The 20,467-nt window shown below is 43.0% G+C and overlaps 2 protein-coding genes across 2 annotated transcripts in view; one reads left to right on the top strand and one right to left on the bottom strand.

The window, feature by feature from the left end:
* LOC311046678 (transcription factor Maf-like) overlaps nt 1-14,447 on the top strand; it is an 81,322-nt gene extending 66,875 nt beyond the window's left edge. The window contains exon 3 of the mRNA XM_084059170.1: nt 14,375-14,447. The gene's annotated coding sequence lies outside the window, so the exon portion shown is untranslated. The remainder of the gene's footprint in view (nt 1-14,374) is intronic.
* The window catches only part of wwox (WW domain containing oxidoreductase), a 194,838-nt gene continuing 188,679 nt past the window's right edge, over nt 14,309-20,467 (bottom strand). Inside the window, exon 9 of the mRNA XM_084059169.1 lies at nt 14,309-16,074. Within this exon, the coding sequence (XP_083915295.1) occupies nt 15,883-16,074 (192 nt within the window). The 3' untranslated portion in view covers nt 14,309-15,882. The remainder of the gene's footprint in view (nt 16,075-20,467) is intronic.

Genomic DNA, 20,467 nt, shown 5'->3' with positions numbered 1-20,467 from the left:
GCCAAAATCGTCCCCCCAAAAACCTGTTAGGAGTACGTTTCAGGCAATTTAGAGTTGATTGGTAGTACTTTGTAGTGACGATTTTTTTGGGCCCTAACATTCATCGAGCTCGGGACTTAGTACATTTCACCATTGTGTCACTACTGAAACGAAAGTTAAATCCGAAAAAATCACTAAGTGTGGAGGCTAAAATCGTCCCCCCAAAAACCTGTTAGAAGTACGTTTCAGGCAATTTAGAGTTGATTGGTAGTACTTTGTTGTGACGTTGTTTTGGTCCCTAACATTCATCGAGCTCTGGACTTAGTACATTTCACCATTGTGTCACTACCGAAACGAAAGTTGGTCACTACCGAAACGAAAGTTAAATCCGAAAAAATCACTAAGTATGGAGGCCAAAATCGTCCCCCCAAAAACCTGTTAGGAGTACGTTTCAGGCAATTTAGAGTTGATTGGTAGTACTTTGTAGTGACGTTTTTTTGGTCCCTAACATTCATCGAGCTCTGGACTTAGTACATTTCACCATTGTGTCACTACCGAAACGAAAGTTGGTCACTACCGAAACGAAAGTTAAATCCGAAAAAATCACTAAGTGTGGAGGCCAAAATCGTCCCCCCAAAAACCTGTTAGGAGTACGTTTCAGGCAATTTAGAGTTGATTGGTAGTACTTTGTAGTGACGATTTTTTTGGTCCCTAACATTCATCGAGCTCTGGACTTAGTACATTTCACCATTGTGTCACTACCGAAACGAAAGTTGGTCACTACCGAAACAAAAGTTAAATCCGAAAATATCACTAAGTGTGGAGGCTAAAATCATCCCCCCAAAAACCTGTTAGGAGATCGTTTCAGGCAATTTAGAGTTGATTGGTAGTACTTTGTAGTGAAGTTTTTTTGGTCCCTAACATTCTTTGAGCTCTGGACTTAGTACATTTCACCATTGTGTCACTCCCGAAACGAAAGTTGGTCACTACCGAAACGAAAGTTAAATCCGAAAAAATCACTAAGTGTGGAGGCCAAAATCGTCCCCCCAAAAACCTGTTAGAAGTACGTTTCAGGTAATTTAGAGTTGATTGGTAGTACTTTGTAGTGACGTTTTTTTGGTCCCTAACATTCATCGAGCTCTGGACTTAGTACATTTCACCATTGTGTCACTCCCGAAACGAAAGTTGGTCACTACCGAAACGAAAGTTAAATCCGAAAAAATCACTAAGTGTGGAGGCCAAAATCGTCCCCCCAAAAACCTGTTAGGAGTACGTTTCAGGCAATTTAGAGTTGATTGGTAGTACTTTGTAGTGACGATTTTTTTGGTCCCTAACATTCATCGAGCTCTGGACTTAGTACATTTCACCATTGTGTCACTACCGAAACGAAAGTTGGTCACTACCGAAACGAAAGTTAAATCCGAAAATATCACTAAGTGTGGAGGCTAAAATCATCCCCCCAAAAACCTGTTAGGAGATCGTTTCAGGCAATTTAGAGTTGATTGGTAGTACTTTGTAGTGAAGTTTTTTTGGTCCCTAACATTCTTTGAGCTCTGGACTTAGTACATTTCACCATTGTGTCACTACCGAAACGAAAGTTGGTCACTACCGAAACGAAAGTTAAATCCGAAAAAATCACAAAGTGTGGAGGCCAAAATCGTCCCCCCAAAAACCTGTTAGGAGTACGTTTCAGGCAATTTAGAGTTGATTGGTAGTACTTTGTAGTGACGATTTTTTTGGTCCCTAACATTCATCGAGCTCTGGACTTAGTACATTTCACCATTGTGTCACTACCGAAACGAAAGTTGGTCACTACCGAAACGAAGGTTAAATCCGAAAAAATCACTAAGTGTGGAGGCCAAAATCGTCCCCCCAAAAACCTGTTAGGAGTACGTTTCAGGCAATTTAGAGTTGATTGGTAGTACTTTGTAGTGACGATTCTTTTGGTCCCTAACATTCATTGAGCTCTGGACTTCGTTCATTTCACCATTGTGTCACTACCGAAACGAAAGTTGGTCACTACCGAAACGAAAGTTAAATCCGAAAAAATCACTAAGTGTGGAGGCCAAAATCGTCCCCCCAAAAACCTGTTAGGAGTACGTTTCAGGCAATTTAGGGTTGATTTGTAGTACTTTGTAGTGACGATTTTTTTGGTCCCTAACATTCATCGAGCTCTGGACTTAGTACATTTCACCATTGTGTCACTACCGAAACGAAAGTTGGTCACTACCGAAACGAAAGTTAAATCCGAAAAAATCACTAAGTGTGGAGGCCAAAATCGTCCCCCCAAAAACCTGTTAGGAGTACGTTTCAGGCAATTTAGAGTTGATTGGTAGTACTTTGTAGTGACGATTATTTTGGTCCCTAACATTCATCGAGCTCTGGACTTCGTTCATTTCACCATTGTGTCACTACCGAAACGAAAGTTGGTCACTACCGAAACGAAAGTTAAATCCGAAAAAATCACTAAGTGTGGAGGCCAAAATCGTCCCCCCAAAAACCTGTTAGGAGTACGTTTCAGGCAATTTAGAGTTGATTGGTAGTACTTTGTAGTGACGATTCTTTTGGTCCCTAACATTCATTGAGCTCTGGACTTAGTACATTTCACCATTGTGTCACTACCGAAACGAAAGTTAAATCCGAAAAAATCACTAAGTGTGGAGGCCAAAATCGTCCCCCCAAAAACCTGTTAGAAGTACGTTTCAGGCAATTTAGAGTTGATTGGTAGTACTTTGTAGTGACGATTATTTTGGTCCCTAACATTCATCGAGCTCTGGACTTCGTTCATTTCACCATTGTGTCACTACCGAAACGAAAGTTGGTCACTACCGAAACGAAAGTTAAATCCGAAAAAATCACTAAGTGTGGAGGCCAAAATCGTCCCCCCAAAAACCTGTTAGGAGTACGTTTCAGGCAATTTAGGGTTGATTGGTAGTACTTTGTAGTGACGATTTTTTTGGTCCCTAACATTCATCGAGCTCTGGACTTAGTACATTTCACCATTGTGTCACTACCGAAACGAAAGTTGGTCACTACCGAAACGAATGTTAAATCCGAAAAAATCACTAAGTGTGGAGGCCAAAATCGTCCCCCCAAAAACCTGTTAGGAGTACGTTTCAGGCAATTTAGAGTTGATTGGTAGTACTTTGTAGTGACGATTGTTTTGGTCCCTAACATTCATCGAGCTCTGGACTTAGTACATTTCACCATTGTGTCACTACAGAAACGAAAGTTGGTCACTACCGAAACGAAAGTTAAATCCGAAAAAATCACTAAGTGTGGAGGCCAAAATCGTCCCCCCAAAAACCTGTTACGAGTACGTTTCAGGCAATTTAGAGTTGATTGGTAGTACTTTGTAGTGACGATTTTTTTGGTCCCTAACATTCATCGAGCTCTGGACTTAGTACATTTCACCATTGTGTCACTACCGAAACGAAAGTTGGTCACTACCGAAACGAAAGTTAAATCCGAAAATATCACTAAGTGTGGAGGCTAAAATCATCCCCCCAAAAACCTGTTAGGAGATCGTTTCAGGCAATTTAGAGTTGATTGGTAGTACTTTGTAGTGAAGTTTTTTTGGTCCCTAACATTCATCGAGCTCTGGACTTAGTACATTTCACCATTGTGTCACTACCGAAACGAAAGTTGGTCACTACCGAAACGAAAGTTAAATCCGAAAAAATCACTAAGTGTGGAGGCCAAAATCGTGCCAAAACCTGCGGGCCGCTTTAAGTGAGGGTGGGGGACGCGTGTGGCCCCGGGCCGCCAGTTGCCCATGTATGCTCTAACTGCACCATTGGGGTTTCTTAGTTGTCTAATGTCTTGTATGCTCTTCAGCAGTGGTGGGAGAAGTAAGGCCCAGCATCCCTATTCTGGCGGCAAACATTTGTCAAGATTTACAATGTGTCAACGTGCTGTGAGCTTGTAGATTGACAAGATTGGTAACAAGGCAAGCGGTAAAGTAAAGTTGCAACTTTACTAAGAATAGAGGGTTTAAGTGGTGAAGTTAATGTAAAAAATACACTGTGCATCTAAATACTAAAAGGATAAGTATTTCCTTCTCATCTGAATGTTTCATGTCTCTGTGGCTCAAGAGATGTGTCTCAATCCTGAAAAGGTGGTTTAAGTATTATGTTCTCAGTTGCATGGTTCATGCCACCATGGCTCAAGAGAAAACTCTGGGGTTTATAGACCGAAGGTTTAAGGTACGAAACTCCTGGAGCACATTTTCACTGTCCATCTAACTTCTAAAAGGCGGGTGAAGGATGACGTTCCCAATTGTAACTTCCATGCCAGCGTGGCTCAAGAGATAGACACAGGGTCTGAAAGCCAAAGGTTTGGGGTTCAAGGCTCCTGAAGAACATTTTCACTGTCCATCTAAATTCTAAAAGGCGGGTTAAGGATGACGTTCCCAATTGTACTTTCCATGCCAGCGTGGCTCAAAAGTTAAACACAGGGTCTGAAAGTAGAGGATTTGGGGTTCAAGGCTCCTGAAGAACATTTTCACACTGTCCATCTAAATTCTAAAAGGCGGGTTAAGGATGACGTTCCCAATCATACTTTCCATGCCAGCGTGGCTCAAGAGTTAAACACAGGGTCTGAAAGTAGAAGATTTGGGGTTCAAGGCTCCTGAAGAACATTTTCACACTGTCCATCTAAATTCTAAAAGGCGGGTTAAGGATGAAGTTCCCAATTGTACCTTGTATGCCAGCGTGGCTTAAAAGATAAATCAAAGGTTCACAAACTAAAGGTTCGAGGTTCAAAGCTCACTCAAAACAACTACTAAATAAAAACTAAAAGGGTAATACAACAAAAAAACAATGGAGCTGTGGTCAATACAAACTGGTGATGAAAAAAAAACAGTAAAAAAAAATCTCAAACAAATTCATGTGAAAAAAAACAGTGGCCACTAAAATAAAAATCTTTAATTAATATGTAAATGTATTAAGCTCCTCCACCTTGAGGTGGGCTCCCTCCATGCTCCTCCCTCTCCTACCGGAGCTAAAAGAGGGCGTGAGGAGGGAGGCGGGCTTCATCCATGGTTCTCGCCTTAAAAAGACCGAAAATTGAGATCTTCCCTGACTAAGATTCAAACCCACGACCATCCGCTTGTGAAGCCTATGCTTTACTCTTGCACCACCAGGCCTTTCACATTAATTAGGATTTCGAGATACAATGTGTCGACGTGTTGTGAGCTTGTAGATTGACAATTCTTTGTGAAAAGATTTGGTGTAGATGGTAACAAGGCATGCGGGAAAGTAAAGTTGCAACTTTTCTAAGAATAGAGGGTTTAAGTGGTGAAGTTAATGTAGAAATACACTGTGCATCTAAATACTAAAAGGATAAGTATTTCCTTCTCATCTGAATGTTTCATGTCTCTGTGGCTCAAGAGATGTGTCACTGTTTATGAACCAAAGAGTTTAAGGTTCAAAGCTCATAAAGAACATTTTCATTGTCCATCTCAATCCTGAAAAGGTGGTTTAAGTATTATGTTCTCAGTTGCATGGTTCATGCCACCATGGCTCAAGAGAAAACTCTGGGGTTTATAAACCAAAGGTTTAAGGTTCGAAACTCCTGGAGCACATTTTCACTGTCCATCTAACTTCTAAAAGGCGGGTTAAGGATGACGTTCCCCATCGTACTTTCCATGCCAGCGTGGCTCAAGAGTTAAACACAGGGTCTGAAAGTAGAAGATTTGGGGTTCAAGGCTCCTGAAGAACATTTTCACACTGTCCATCTAAATTCTAAAAGGCGGGTTAAGGATGACGTTCCCAATTGTACCTTGTATGCCAGCGTGGCTTAAAAGATAAATCAAAGGTTCACAAACTAAAAGTTCGAGGTTCAAAGCTCACTCAAAACAACTACTAAATAAAAACTAAAAGGGTAATACAACAAAAAAACAATGGAGCTGTGGTCAATACAAACTGGTGATGAAAAAAAACAATAAAAAAAATTCTCAAACAAATTCATGTGAAAAAAAACAGTGGCCATAAAAATACTAAAATAAAAATCTTTAATTAATATGTAAATGTATTAAGCTCCTCCCCCTGGAGGTGGGCTCCCTCCATGCACCTCCCTCTCCTACCAGAGCTAAAAGAGGGCGTGAGGAGGGAGGCGGGCTTCATCCATGGTTCTCGCCTTAAAAAGACCGAAAATTGAGATCTTCCCTGACTAAGATTCAAACCCACGACCATCCGCTTGTGAAGCCTATGCTTTACTCTTGCACCACCAGGCCTTTCACATTAATTAGGATTTCGAGATACAATGTGTCGACGTGTTGTGAGCTTGTAGATTGACAATTCTTTGTGAAAAGATTTGGTGTAGATGGTAACAAGGCATGCGGGAAAGTAAAGTTGCAACTTTACTAAGAATAGAGGGTTTAAGTGGTGAAGTTAATGTAGAAATACACTGTGCATCTAAATACTAAAAGGATAAGTATTTCCTTCTCATCTGAATGTTTCATGTCTCTGTGGCTCAAGAGATGTGTCACTGTTTATGAACCAAAGAGTTTAAGGTTCAAAGCTCCTAAAGAACATTTTCATTGTCCATCTCAATCCTGAAAAGGTGGTTTAAGTATTATGTTCTCAGTTGCATGGTTCATGCCACCATGGCTCAAGAGAAAACTCTGGGGTTTATAAACCGAAGGTTTAAGGTTCGAAACTCCTGGAGCACATTTTCACTGTCCATCTAACTTCTAAAAGGCGGGTGAAGGATGACGTTCCCAATTGTAACTTCCATGCCAGCGTGGCTCAAGAGATAGACACAGGGTCTGAAAGCAGAAGGTTTGGGGTTCAAGGCTCCTGAAGAACATTTTCACTGTCCATCTAAATTCTAAAAGGCGGGTTAAGGATGACGTTCCCAATTGTACTTTCCATGCCAGCGTGGCTCAAGAGTTAAACACAGGGTCTGAAAGTAGAAGATTTGGGGTTCAAGGCTCCTGAAGAACATTTTCACACTGTCCATCTAAATTCTAAAAGGCGGGTTAAGGATGACGTTCCCAATCGTACTTTCCATGCCAGCGTGGCTCAAGAGTTAAACACAGGTTCTGAAAGTAGAAGATTTGGAGTTCAAGGCTCCTGAAGAACATTTTCACACTGTCCATCTAAATTCTAAAAGGCGGGTTAAGGATGACGTTCCCAATTGTACCTTGTATGCCAGCGTGGCTTAAAAGATAAATCAAAGGTTCACAAACTAAAGGTTCGAGGTTCAAAGCTCACTCAAAACAACTACTAAATAAAAACTAAAAGGGTAATACAACAAAAAAACAATGGAGCTGTGGTCAATACAAACTGGTGATGAAAAAAAACAATAAAAAAATGTCTCAAACAAATTCATGTGAAAAAAAACAGTGGCCATAAAATCACAAAAAATACTAAAATAAAAATCTTTAATTAATATGTAAATGTATTAAGCTCCTCCCCCTGGAGGTGGGCTCCCTCCATGCTCCTCCCTCTCCTACCGGAGCTAAAAGAGGGCGTGAGGAGGGAGGCGGGCTTCATCCATGGTTCTCGCCTTAAAAAGACCGAAAATTGAGATCTTCCCTGACTAAGATTCAAACCCACCACCATCCGCTTGTGAAGCCTATGCTTTACTCTTGCACCACCAGGCCTTTCACATTAATTAGGATTTCGAGGTTATATTTAAAGTGAAAGCAAGAGGTGACAGGTCAAAAGATGAAAATCCACAGCAAACACCTCTACCCCTGACAGAATGACTGGATCTACTAGATACACCCTCTGATGATCAGGGAAAGGGTTCATTATGACACGACTGAGATTTAGGTTGTTTAAAACCATCTGTTAGAAAACGTTTACTCTGGCTGAGTCTGAACCCAGATTTACACTTTCATTGAAAGGAAACAGAGAGATGTTTCGTAATGTCATAAAAATTCATACCCTTTTTGTCATTTATAAATTCCTTAGTTTCAGATGATCAAAACTATAGCAGTTTTGCTGTTAAATCAAGTAGGCTACATTGTTCTCACTTTGGACTGGACATTAGAAAATATGTCTTAAGTTTCCAACTATAGTTCCTCAAGTTCCTCAATACAGTGCTGTATTATGACCACAGATCCTCTATGATTAACTGAATTAAGTTTAAGAAAATACCACTTCGCACTCATGGCATGCAGCATATCAATCAAAACAAGGATCAATTATAGGCCGAGCTCCATACTTCGTTTTGAGGTATTCTAGTGACTCAGGGATAACAAATTACATAAATTCAGCCACTTAAATGTAATGTATTTATTGCAACAACCAACCAAGAGTGTTGCAAACAGCTGAGTTTGTAACAAAATGAGGAAACTCACACAAACAAAGAACGTTTAAATTATTTTATTAAAACTAACTTAACCCCATATGGGTAACCGGTGAGCCTCAGGGCTCAATACTAGTGTATTTTCTGTTTTGTGTTATTATGAGGAAAGTTTTGACTGAAAATAGCCGATCGACAAGCTCACAACGTGTCGCAGTGAGCTTGTCGATCGGCTATTTTCTGCTAAAGCTATACCCACAATATGGATACTGGGGTGGTTAACAGTGCTTAAAGGGCAAGACCACTTTGGTAGAGGTTTGGGTTGTGTAGTTACCTTGCCATGATGCATCTCCAAAGGTGGGCAAGAAATCTAAAATAATTGCTCCATTGATAATAAAAAAATATGCTCCTCAATGAATTACATTGTAGGCTGAAACAGCTCTCAAAGTCACTCTTTTAGCACAAACGAACGCAAATAAAGTTGATTCAGACTATATAGATCATCAAACCCAGTACCGTTTGTTTTATAAATAAAAATGCTAACATCCTGTTGATTTTGCTATTTTTATTAAAAAGAACTCGGACTGGATCCGCGGATCTGGATCTTCAAATAGTAAAATCAACAGGAAGTTGATTTTTTTTTTTTTTTTTTAAACAGTACTGGGTTTGGTGATGTTCTATATTGACTGAATCAGCTTTGTTTGTGTTCGTTTACGTGCTAAAAGAGTGACTTTGAGAGCCGTTTCAACGTACAATGTCAATGAGGAGCATATTTTGAATGATCAATTTCTATTCAATTATTATACAGCAATTATTTTAGATTTCTTGTTCACCTTTGGAGTTACATCATGACAAGGTAACTACACAACCCAAACCTCTACCACAGTGATCTTGTTCTTTGACAAGCAAAATCCAAAAGGCTGGAGTGCTCCCAGTGAGCTTCACGGTGAGAGAGAACAAGAATGAAGTCCAGCCACCTCTTTTATAGAGGACAGTCCAGGTGGGCCAGATCTCCACTGATGACACACTCCGCCCTCCAATCATTCTGACACACATGACACATGGTTAGTAACCATGACAACCACACCAGTCACCCTGACAACCCACAAGAATGAAATATAAAAATAGATAGCTGTGCTGTGAACAATTTAGGCTGACAAGAACAAAGTTTTTTTTTTAACGACAGGACTGTATGGCATTTTGTTTATACTAAAGTATTGTATGACTTCATTTTTTATGACAGTACGAGTTTAGTATGACTTTTCTCATAATGTCAATAGGAACTGAATTAATAACAAGCTAAAGTCCTTTTTGCATCAACTCCTCCAAGGAACAGGCCATATGGTGTAGTTGGCAGGGCTTTATTGAAGAAAAGGTGACATTAAAAACAAACAATTAGACAAATAATCATACATTGATGATGACAATGAAGTGCACATTAGCATTCACACTGATTTACATGTCAACCTTAAAGTCACATCAGACAATGAGCATGAAACTGTCACTTTTACAAACTGTAATAAAAGTTATCCTTGCCTGGGCGTACATCTGTGCTGGAGGCTGACGACAGCGGAACAGGTTCTCCTGAGAGCAAGAAGCTGCGATGGAGAGATGAGTGAATGACATGGTCCAAGGAATCTCAGATTCACTGAAGCAGTTAAACCGTGCAGGGTACAGAGGTCTGACTGTTTTTTTTTTTACCACTATAGAACTGTTGTGTGTATTTGAGCATTGCCCTGCATGCTCTTCAGTGAAAGATTACAGCCAGCTACAAACATGAAAAAACACCTATAGTGTAGGTCAGGGGTCTTCAACGTTTTCAGGCCAAGGACCCTCTAGCTGAGAGAAAGATGAAGCAGGGACCCCCTCGATAATTGTATAAAATTGTGTTTCAGATTAAACTTTTTTGTTTTCTTTTTACCCTCTACACCTCTACATCTTTGCCAAAAATAGCCGATCTACAAGCTCACAACGCCTCGCAGCGCGAGGCGTTGTGAGCTTGTAGATCTGCTATTTTTGGCTAAAGTTCTCCTCAGAAAAGGGATGCTAGGGTTCAAGTGGTTAATGTAAAAAAATAATAATCATAGCACACAAAGTTTTGGCGGACCCCCTGTAGTAACTCTGAGGACCCCCTAGGGGTCCCGGACCCCCTGTTGAAGACCCCTGGTGTAGGTATATTTTGCTTGTTGATCTTATTTTTGTTTGGTTTTTCCCACGCTTTGTTTCGATGTCCCACGTCCTAATTGATTGATTAGCTCCTGCTGTGTGTCCCCTCATCACCTTTAGTTTATGTCAGGTGAGGTGTGTGTTTGGGCAGCCTGGCATTCAGTGAGAGAATGGGGGTGAGCTAGGCTCAATATTTTGAGTTTGGGTTTGAACCCCTAACCTCTGGTTTGAGAAGCAACATATCTCTAGCTCAGGGGTGGGCAACTCTAATAATGGAGAGGGCCACTATATTTCCACACTCACTATGCCATTCTATGTCACACAAAAGTTGCGACGCGTTTTGAGCTTGTAGATCGGCTATTTTAGCTATTTTTTTTTATTGGAATCCTGATTTTTTAGCGGCGCGAGCGGATCCTGCTCTATACCTGACTTTGTCCGTGTTCACCGTCAACGTTCTGATTGGTCAGACCCGTCAACGTTCTGATTGGTCAGACCCGTCAACGTTCTGATTGGTCAGACCCGTCAACGTTCTGATTGGTCAGACCCGTCAACGTTCTGATTGGTCAGACCCGTCAACAAAGTGATTGGTCAAGCTTCACGTGACACATGGGTGGACTTAGTACATTTCACCATTGTGTCACTACCGAAACGAAAGTTGGTCACTACCGAAACGAAAGTTAAATCCGAAAAAATCACTAAGTGTGGACGCCAAAATCGCCCCCCCCAAAAACCTGTTAGGAGTACGTTTCAGGCAATTTAGAGTTGATTGGTAGTACTTTGTAGTGACTATTTTTTTGGGCCCTAACATTCATCGAGCTCTGGACTTAGTACATTTCACCATTGTGTCACTACCGAAACGAAAGTTGGTTACTACCGAAACGAAAGTTAAATCCGAAAAAATCACTAAGTGTGGAGGCCAAAATCGTCCCCCCAAAAACCTGTTAGGAGTACGTTTCAGGCAATTTAGAGTTGATTGGTAGTACTTTGTAGTGACGATTTTCTTGGTCCCTAACATTCATCGAGCTCTGGACTTAGTACATTTCACCATTGTGTCACTACCGAAACGAAAGTTGGTCACTACCGAAACGAAAGTTAAATCCGAAAAAATCACTAAGTGTGGAGGCCAAAATCGTCCCCCCAAAAACCTGTTAGGAGTACATTTCAGGCAATTTAGAGTTGATTGGTAGTACTTTGTAGTGACGATTTTCTTGGTCCCTAACATTCATCGAGCTCTGGACTTAGTACATTTCACCATTGTGTCACTACCGAAACGAAAGTTGGTCACTACCGAAACGAAAGTTAAATCCGAAAAAATCACTAAGTGTGGAGGCCAAAATCGTCCCCCCAAAAACCTGTTAGGAGTGTGTTTCAGGCAATTTAGAGTTGATTGGTAGTACTTTGTAGTGACGATTTTTTTGGTCCCTAACATTCATCGAGCTCTACATGGCTATAAAGTATAAACACATTATAAACACATATCGATGACATAATGTATCAAAGGCGCCGCTACCTTCACACAGGGTGTGATTTTTAGCGGTGCCAACCGCTCTACACTTGACTTTGTCCGTATGTACGTTTCAGCCTGGGATGCGCAAACAGCTATAACTCCAGTTTGCAGCATGCCACCAAGTCCAAATATGGTATGTGGACTTAGACCACCAATAGGGATGAGCATGAATTGCTGAAGTTATCAAAGAGGGGTCCAGGGACCCCCAAGCACGGGATGAGCACGGGATTTTATAACAGCTATAACTCCACTTTGCAGCATGCCACCAAGTCCAACTTCGGTATGTGGACTTAGACCGCCAATAGGGACCCGCATGAATCACTGAAGTTCTCCAAGCAGGGTCCAGGGACCCCCAGCACATGTTATGTCCGTCCGCCCGTTTGAGCCCGGGATGAGCACGGGATTTTAATCAGCTATAACTCCACTTTGCAGCATGCCACCATGTCCAAATATGGTATGTGGACTTAGACCACCAATAGGGACGAGCATGAATTGCTGACGTTATCAAAGAGGGGTCCAGGGACCCCCAAGCACGGGATGAGCACGGGCTTTTAAACAGCTATAACTCCAGTTTTTAGCATGCCACCAAGTCCAAATTTGGTATGTGGACTTAGACCACCAATAGGGACGAGCATGAATTGCTGAAGCCCCGCCCCCTCTGTCTTCCCATTGGCTGGCCTTTAAACAGCCATAACTCAAGTTCACAGCATGCTAGGGAGTACAAATTTTGTACATGGACTAAAACCACCAATAGGGAAAAACTGTAATTACTTAAGCCCCGCCCCCTCTGTCTGCCCATTGGCTGGGCTTAAAACAGCCACCATTCCAGTTTGCAGCATGCTACCACGTAAAAATTTGGTAAGTGGACTCAGACCACCAATAGGGACGAACTGAAATGAGTGAAGCCCCGCCCCAAAGGCACCGCTTCCTTCACACAGGGTGTGATTTTTTTTGTTACAAAAAAGGAGGAACGCTGGTCTTAGGACCTTGTTATCTCCTAACCAATCAGAGTGCAGAGGGGCGTCGCTCTAAATTTGGTGACATCAGCGTGCTCCGTGCACAGGCCGGGGGGGGGGGGGGGGGGGGGGGGCATAGATTGGTGAAGCAATAGGAAGCGGCGTTGGAATCCAGCGCCTGCGTTTGGATCCGCCCTTCAAGACCATCGATTGGGCTCGTTCTCTCAGTCTACTCATAGAGTAATTCAGATAAGCCAAACATATTTTGCAACATTAGATTGAACATACAGGCCCTGGCCATTTGTGCCAGATTACATTTTTCGCCATTTTGTGTTTTCAACGTGTGTTTCAAAACACACATTGTGCTACTACTCCTACCGATTTTGTACAAAACTCACACAAATCAGTATACGTTATTTCTGGGGTCATCTGATCAAGATGTACGAGTCAGATTTATATATGACTGCCTATGAGTTTGCAGGCCCTGCCTTTTTTTGTTTCTAGGTTTTTAAGAATGAACCTGCTACTGTATGTGTGGGCTCAATGCTCTGTGTGTGTGCATGTGTGCTTGTGTGTGCGTGTGTGTGAGAGAGAGTGTGAGTGTGTGAGTCATGTATCTGTGTTCCAGGTATGTCCTGTGCTGTGAAAGGACAGTGATAAGAACACCTGTGCTCCTGGTACAGTACAGATTAGAACTGAACTGAACAGGACAGAACATTCGCTGGTATCAGATTCTGTGCTGGCTGCTAGCGTGTAAACGCACTGCACGACTAACTAACTGACGTGCGTGCGTGCATGTGTGTGTGTGTGTGTGTGTGAGAGAGAGAGAGAGAGAGAGAAAGAGAGACAGAGAGAGGGGAGAAGTTCAGATGTGTATTAGGAGGGGTGGCTACATGACCCATGGTGTAACCTAGAGCTTCTTGTCAGTGGGCCTTGCTATTGGGACTGATTGTGCGTGCCTGTGTGCATGCCTGTGTGCGTGCCTGCGTGGCCATATGGAAAAGCAGGCCTCTGCTGTTTTCCTAATAGGCTGAGCCACACTCTCAGGCAGTCATCCAGCTGACCAACCATGTGTGAGAATGCAGGTCAGCGTTATGAGGATTGGCTGGTTGAGCTGTCTTTCCTTTCCAAGGCCTTGCTTTCTTCCTGGTAAAAGTCCAGAAATGGATGTATGACCACAGCAAGCAGGGAAATTGCTTCTGGTTTATTGGTTTATTAATTGTTTTATCGAATGGATCAACAACGCCTCGAAGCAATAATCTTTCTGCCCCTAATCTGACTCTGTATACATTTTTTCATTTTGGTATAGCAGTCTTGCTAAGTCAGAGATCAATATATGCTGCTCAACTGTCAGGTCTCTACACAAACAACTCCCCCTAATGGCCTTCAAATGAATGGACTTCCACTGTGGTATAATGTGCATTAAAGACTTACAGACAAGTCATTGTATTACAAACAGATCTTTATTGAACCTTCTCTCTCTCTCTCTCTCTCTTTCTGTTCTTCACAGGTATCATGACACTGGAATGCTGATTTTTCAAGAGCGACCTACGGCATGCAGACTGCCATAAAGCACAATGTCTCCCGAAAAAAACAAAAACCCCATAAAACAAACGTCCCTGCAGGTTCTTCAGAACACCCGACTCGCCACCAAGCCCCTAAGCCAGAGTGACACGAGACGAAATGATGACCATGCAAAGAAAGGAAAAAATGCATACAAAAGTGATCTCAATGGAGGAATCCAAATCTTTGGACTTTTGGAAAAGCAAGATTCTCGGCCAACATCAAGACGCAGTTTTGTCCCTGTATCCAACCACATATACCTCCAAATTGTAACTAAGACTTATCAGAGTATAAATACATTATTGATTACGTACGTACAGTAGGTTGACTCAAATAGCAGACAGAAAGAAGGAAAAAGAAAATACATGTCCACACCCCTTTAGCACATGCCCAGCATTGATTTATCATGTAAATATTGTACAGAAAAACAAAAGGCAACATTGATATGAAACAATACTATTGCATAATAATGTATCTAGCCATGAGTGTCATAAATATCCATTCCTCCTTATTTCTTCTATGTCCATAAAGAGTTAGCACAATGGTTAACCTCTAATGCTGTATTTCAGTAGGAAAAAGAAACATCTATGTAGATGGGAAGATACCAAAATGATATACAGACATAAATAGGGGAAGAGGAACTTTTCGTCATAGAGTGCACTACTGCTGGGATGACATGTTGTAAGGGTGTATGTTTCATTAGTTAACCTGCAATGTTAGACAGGTAATTTGCTTATTTCAACTTTTCCCTTTTAAAATGGATGGTCTTGACATGAAGGAGACTTGATACAGACACACACATGCACACACACGTACACTTGCGCGCACACACACACACACACACACACACACACACACACACACACACACACACACACACACACACACACACACACACACACACACACACACACACACACACACACACACACACACACACACACACACACACACACACACACAGAAAAAGACTATTGGTGATCCCTGACTGCCTCCCCAAGAGACATCCTGGCTAATGTTCTTCTCCTCTCCCATTGTAAACTAACACAGCAGCGCTGGACAGAGCTCAATTAATAGATTCATTTAATAGAGTGAAGTATATGATTAGCCCTCCAGTATATATGTGCTGTGTTTTTAGCCCCCTCCCCCCCAGTAGTGACATAATCCACATGGAGTTCCAATGTTTTGGCAGCTCTCTTGTACAGTGCAATGACAATAGTCTTTTGTTTTAATTCAGTTCAAATTAACAATCCATTGTCATCTTTGATTCCCCACAGTAAAATCCTCTGTGGTTCAGTTATGGGTCCATTCCGGTCCATTTTGTTCCACTGAGGATTTTACAGTGGCTGTTTGGCTAGTACACCCCCCCCCCCCCCCCAACACACATACTGTACACACACACACACACACTTCTCCGGTGTTGGTGATGGCTGGTTGGTGGGTCTTGTGTGTCTGTCAGAGGGACTGGATGCCGGCGGGCCTCTCTGAGACCAGCTGCTCGCTTAGTTCCCAGAGGCTGGCGCCGCTGCTGAGGTCCTGGGCCTGAGTGGACGGCAGGCAGCGGAAGCAGTTGTTGAAATACATCCCTCCGATGCCCTCCAGCTCCGGAGCGACGGCACAGTACACCGTGGTGGCTGCCCCCTGTTGCTGTGGGACACAAAGAGACACACAGAGGGACCGGACGATCAGGACCACAGCACCAAACTCTGACAGAAACAAAGGAGGCAGATCTTCATACACGTGGAGACACTGGGACATCAAATGGACACGAGAAATTCAAGACAGACCTTGGAGACCGCCTTCGCGGCCTTGTCCTCTTTTTTTATGCACACAATGCACGCACACACACACGCACATGCGCACGCACACACACACAATCACACAAACACACACACACACACACACACACACACACACACACACACACACACACACACACACACACACACACACACACACACACACAGCTACAACACACAAGCTACACATGCTGAAGGCTACAGGAGAACGGCAAACACACCCACACCCACACACACACACACACAATTAAACCCCGACTCCACTCAAAGACTCCATGCATTCTCTCTCGCTCTCTCTCTCCATCTCCTTCAACCCATAAAGACTGGGTCATATTACCAAGGGGAAAAAAGCAAAAAAAAAAAAAAAAAACATAACCCTGTGCTGTACATATATTTATATACATATATTTATTTCTCTATCTGGAGTGTACAGGACTCATGGCTATGGGACGGTGTGCATGCTGATGTACAGACTCGTAGAGGAGAGGTGAGAGCCAACCACAGTAGCTCCTCTCTGACAACGACAAACACTGGAGGGTTTTGTGAATCACTGTAAAAGCAGATGGGTCCTAATGAATATGTATATTTTCGCGACATGTATCCATTGGTTGAAGTCAGGCATTTCAAGTAGAGAATTACTGTTGGCAAACAATGTGACAATAGGGTTCCATGTGTATGTTTGTGTTTATTTATCCAAAAAGTTAACTTTTTTAGGAATATCTAGGGAAGCGATATCTTACACACTTACACAGACAGTACAGGACAGTACAGACACACACGCACACACGCACACACACACACACACACACACACACACACACACACACACACACACACACACACACACACACGTACGTACACATGCAAGAACCAAGACTCTCCCTCTGTTTCTTACTCTGTAAATCCTCTCTCAAGTCAAATCTCAAAGATCACACGGCTCTCTGGCACCCAGGAATCGACTTTACTTCATGTACCACAAGGAGGCATACCATATAAATAACCAAGACAGTATTTAGACGCGGCCTGCTAAGTTCTCTAATACACCCACCCTCTCCCATCCAGACAGTAATTAGCAGGAATCTTCTTTGCGGGAGGCAAGATTTCTTTGGCATTTTAAACGGCAGCAGAAGAAGCGCATCAGAGAGAATTAACACACATATACAGTACATACACACAGACACACACATTCACAGAGCCTGAATGTTCAAAGAGGCATCTTTCATGTTGTGGCTCTGGCTAAAAGCTGCTGTGACGGCTTCCCTGCAAAGCTCTGGGCTGGAGACAACTTCTATACAGCCACATAAAATGGCTGGCCTCTTTATCGGCCAACGTGAGCGAGATGGGGTTGAGAGAGAGAGAGAGAATGGCAGAGTCACAGACAGATGCTGATGTGACATGGCGTGGACTTAGCATTAAGCACAGAGCGCTGGCACCCATTGAGACAACTGCGCATAAATTCAAATGCGGGCATGCGCACACACTCACACACACACACACACCCCCACACACCCCCCCACACACAAACACACACTGTCCGTACATGGACCCACATGACAAATGCGCACTTTGTAGCGCTTCTTAGCTTACACTGCTTTGCACAGAATCCCTACCACTGAACTGTAATACACACTTTGTATTACAGATGCACATTAACTGAAAAGAGCCACTGAGGCTTTAAGGGTTTCACTTTGAACACACACAAAAAAACATGCATATGAATGCATACGCCGTAGTTCACATAAGAACACAAACCACTTTCACATTCATTAAGAAACGCACGCACACACACGCACATACAGTACTGTACACACATACACATAAAACTCCCCCTCCAAGATTTGAGTAAACTTCCTCCAGGAAGAACGTGTGTGTGTGTGTGTGTGTGTGTGTGTGTGTGTGTGTATGTGTGTATGTGTGTGTGTGTGTGTGTGTGTGTGTGTGTGTGTGTGTGTGTGTGTGTGTGTGTGTATGTGTGTATGTGTGTGTGTGTGTGTGTGTGTGTGTGTGTGTGTGTGTGTGTGTGTGTGTGTGTGTGTGTGTGTGTGTGTGTGTGCGCGCGCGCGCGCGCTTGTGCGTGCGTACGTGCATGCGTGCGTGTATGTATGTGTGTGGGAGAGAGAGACGTTGTGGCAGCAAGATTTGAGAGCGTTTGAAGTCTCGTATGATGAGAGGATGAAAAGGCAGCCATCTCTCTGTGTGCCGCTGTCTGTCTCACCTGCCAGCGGGGTGATAACTCCATCCGCCGCCACCCAGGCCTGCCATATCAAAGGCCAGCCAAATGCCAAGCAGTGTCTCAGCCCTGCGTGTCGGTTCACACGCCTCACAGGCTCCCTCACCTCTGCTAGGGCATCTGATTTAGGTCACCTAAAAGAGCTAAATGCCTTTTGAAAAAAAAGAGAGAGAGAGAGAAAACTCCACTGAAGTTTTCAGGCTGTTTTTTTTTTTCTTCTTTTTTCTTCTGGCCTGGGTTGAAGGTTCTGACTCACAGATGCTTGAACAAGCTCATGACTTTCAGAAGGACGTTTGTGTCCGGCTACTGAAGTTTTTTTTGGAACCGAGTCGAAGTGTTGACCACAAGGCTTTCATATTCCTCATCCAGATTCTTGACGCTAGGGTTTATTATTATTCACATTTATGCCTTCGGATCCACTTTTTTCCCAGTGAAGATTTGACCGTGGCTGTTTGGCTAGTAAAACTGACTAGTTGTTCCAGTACAGTTAACCTAAAAGTCCCGTTAGTAGTGAGTGGTGTCTCTGTGCAGTATGTCTATGAGTACAGCATAGTGAGTGTCTGTGAGAGCAGCAGTAGTGTTCTATCTGATTGGTGTTTAGCTCATCCCCCCTCGCCACTTGACCCTGTGACCTCTCTAGGAGATAAGGCTGATGAGATTAGACATTAACATGCTCAGCCACCCACCAACGCCATTTATCACAGTGTGTGTGTGTGTGTGTGTGTGTGTGTGTGTGTGTGTGTGTGTGTGTGTGTGTGTGTGTGTGTGTGTGTGTGTGTGTGTGTGTGTGTGTGTGTGTGTGTGTGTGTGTGTGTCTTGGAGGAGGCGGGGGAGTTGCTATAGTAAGATTTAAGGGAAGAAAGTGAGGGGAGGGGGGGGGTCTTTCACAATGGCATTTCACACACCCAGAAACACATTTTCTATGTGCAATGCATGCATGAACACAACCACTTGCTGGCCCCCACACACACACACACACACACACACACACACACACACACACACACACACACACACACACACACACACACACACACACACACACACACACACACACACACACACACACACACACGCTTAGGACAAGCTAGAATTTAGGCCGTTGAATCTGTCTGTGCAATACACGTGAAAGGTTGTATCAATGATTTGGAACCTACTGTATGTGTACATGTAATGTAGATAATACCTGTCAATTTAGGTGTCTACAAAAACCTATGGATTTCTCTGTGTGTCTTTCTGTCTCCTGCAGCTTAAATGTAAAATCACTCATTTTGTGTACAGTAGTTTCTAGGTGGGGTATGTGTGTGTGGGGTTGGGGGGTTGCTGTCTATTCGCACTGTCATGTGGGAGGAGATAGGAGGGAACACAGGAAAAGAGATGTCTAGGGGGAAAAAACACCATAGCAATATGACACATGTCACACCAAAGCAACAGAAAAATCTCCCCCCAAAATGATAAGAGAATACGGACACATTATTTTAACGACTTACAGTAAGCCCTATATATTTAGTCATAATTATGACGTATAGCATAAATAGAAGATTTTCGCTACTTTTGAGAATTTTGGAAATTGTTTGCCTATAAAGACATACCCGATATGCCAATATAGGGACGCCAGGTTGAAAGTGGCTAAAAACTGCAGTACAATCCTCAATGTTCATTTAACAAAGAGAGCGTACAAAGGTAACCGGCAAATGGACCCTGACGCGGTCCATTTGCACGCTCTCAGAGTTACAAATAACATGAACACTGAGGATTGTACCATGTATATGAGCAGCAATAAGGCAAGCCTCTAGTCCCCGTGATACACCTCTGCTACTGCTCTGGGATCAGATCCAAGTCTTCCAATCTCGACATCGCGTCCGACGCCCGGGGACCTCGCCCGCAGAAATCGTCATTGTGCAGTGTTACGCAATAATGGGTTGTTGACAGCTCGTTACGGAGCGCATCCAGAAGCCAAGAGGGTGACCGAGGGATCCATGTCGTCTACAGTGTAGAGTACAATATATAA

The sequence above is a fragment of the Gymnoscopelus microlampas genome (genome assembly GCF_963454915.1).
Source record: "Gymnoscopelus microlampas genome assembly, chromosome: 6".
NCBI classification, from domain to species: domain Eukaryota; kingdom Metazoa; phylum Chordata; class Actinopteri; order Myctophiformes; family Myctophidae; genus Gymnoscopelus; species Gymnoscopelus microlampas.
Note: the sequence above shows the minus strand (reverse complement) of the source record. Positions and strands in the feature narration are given on the sequence as shown.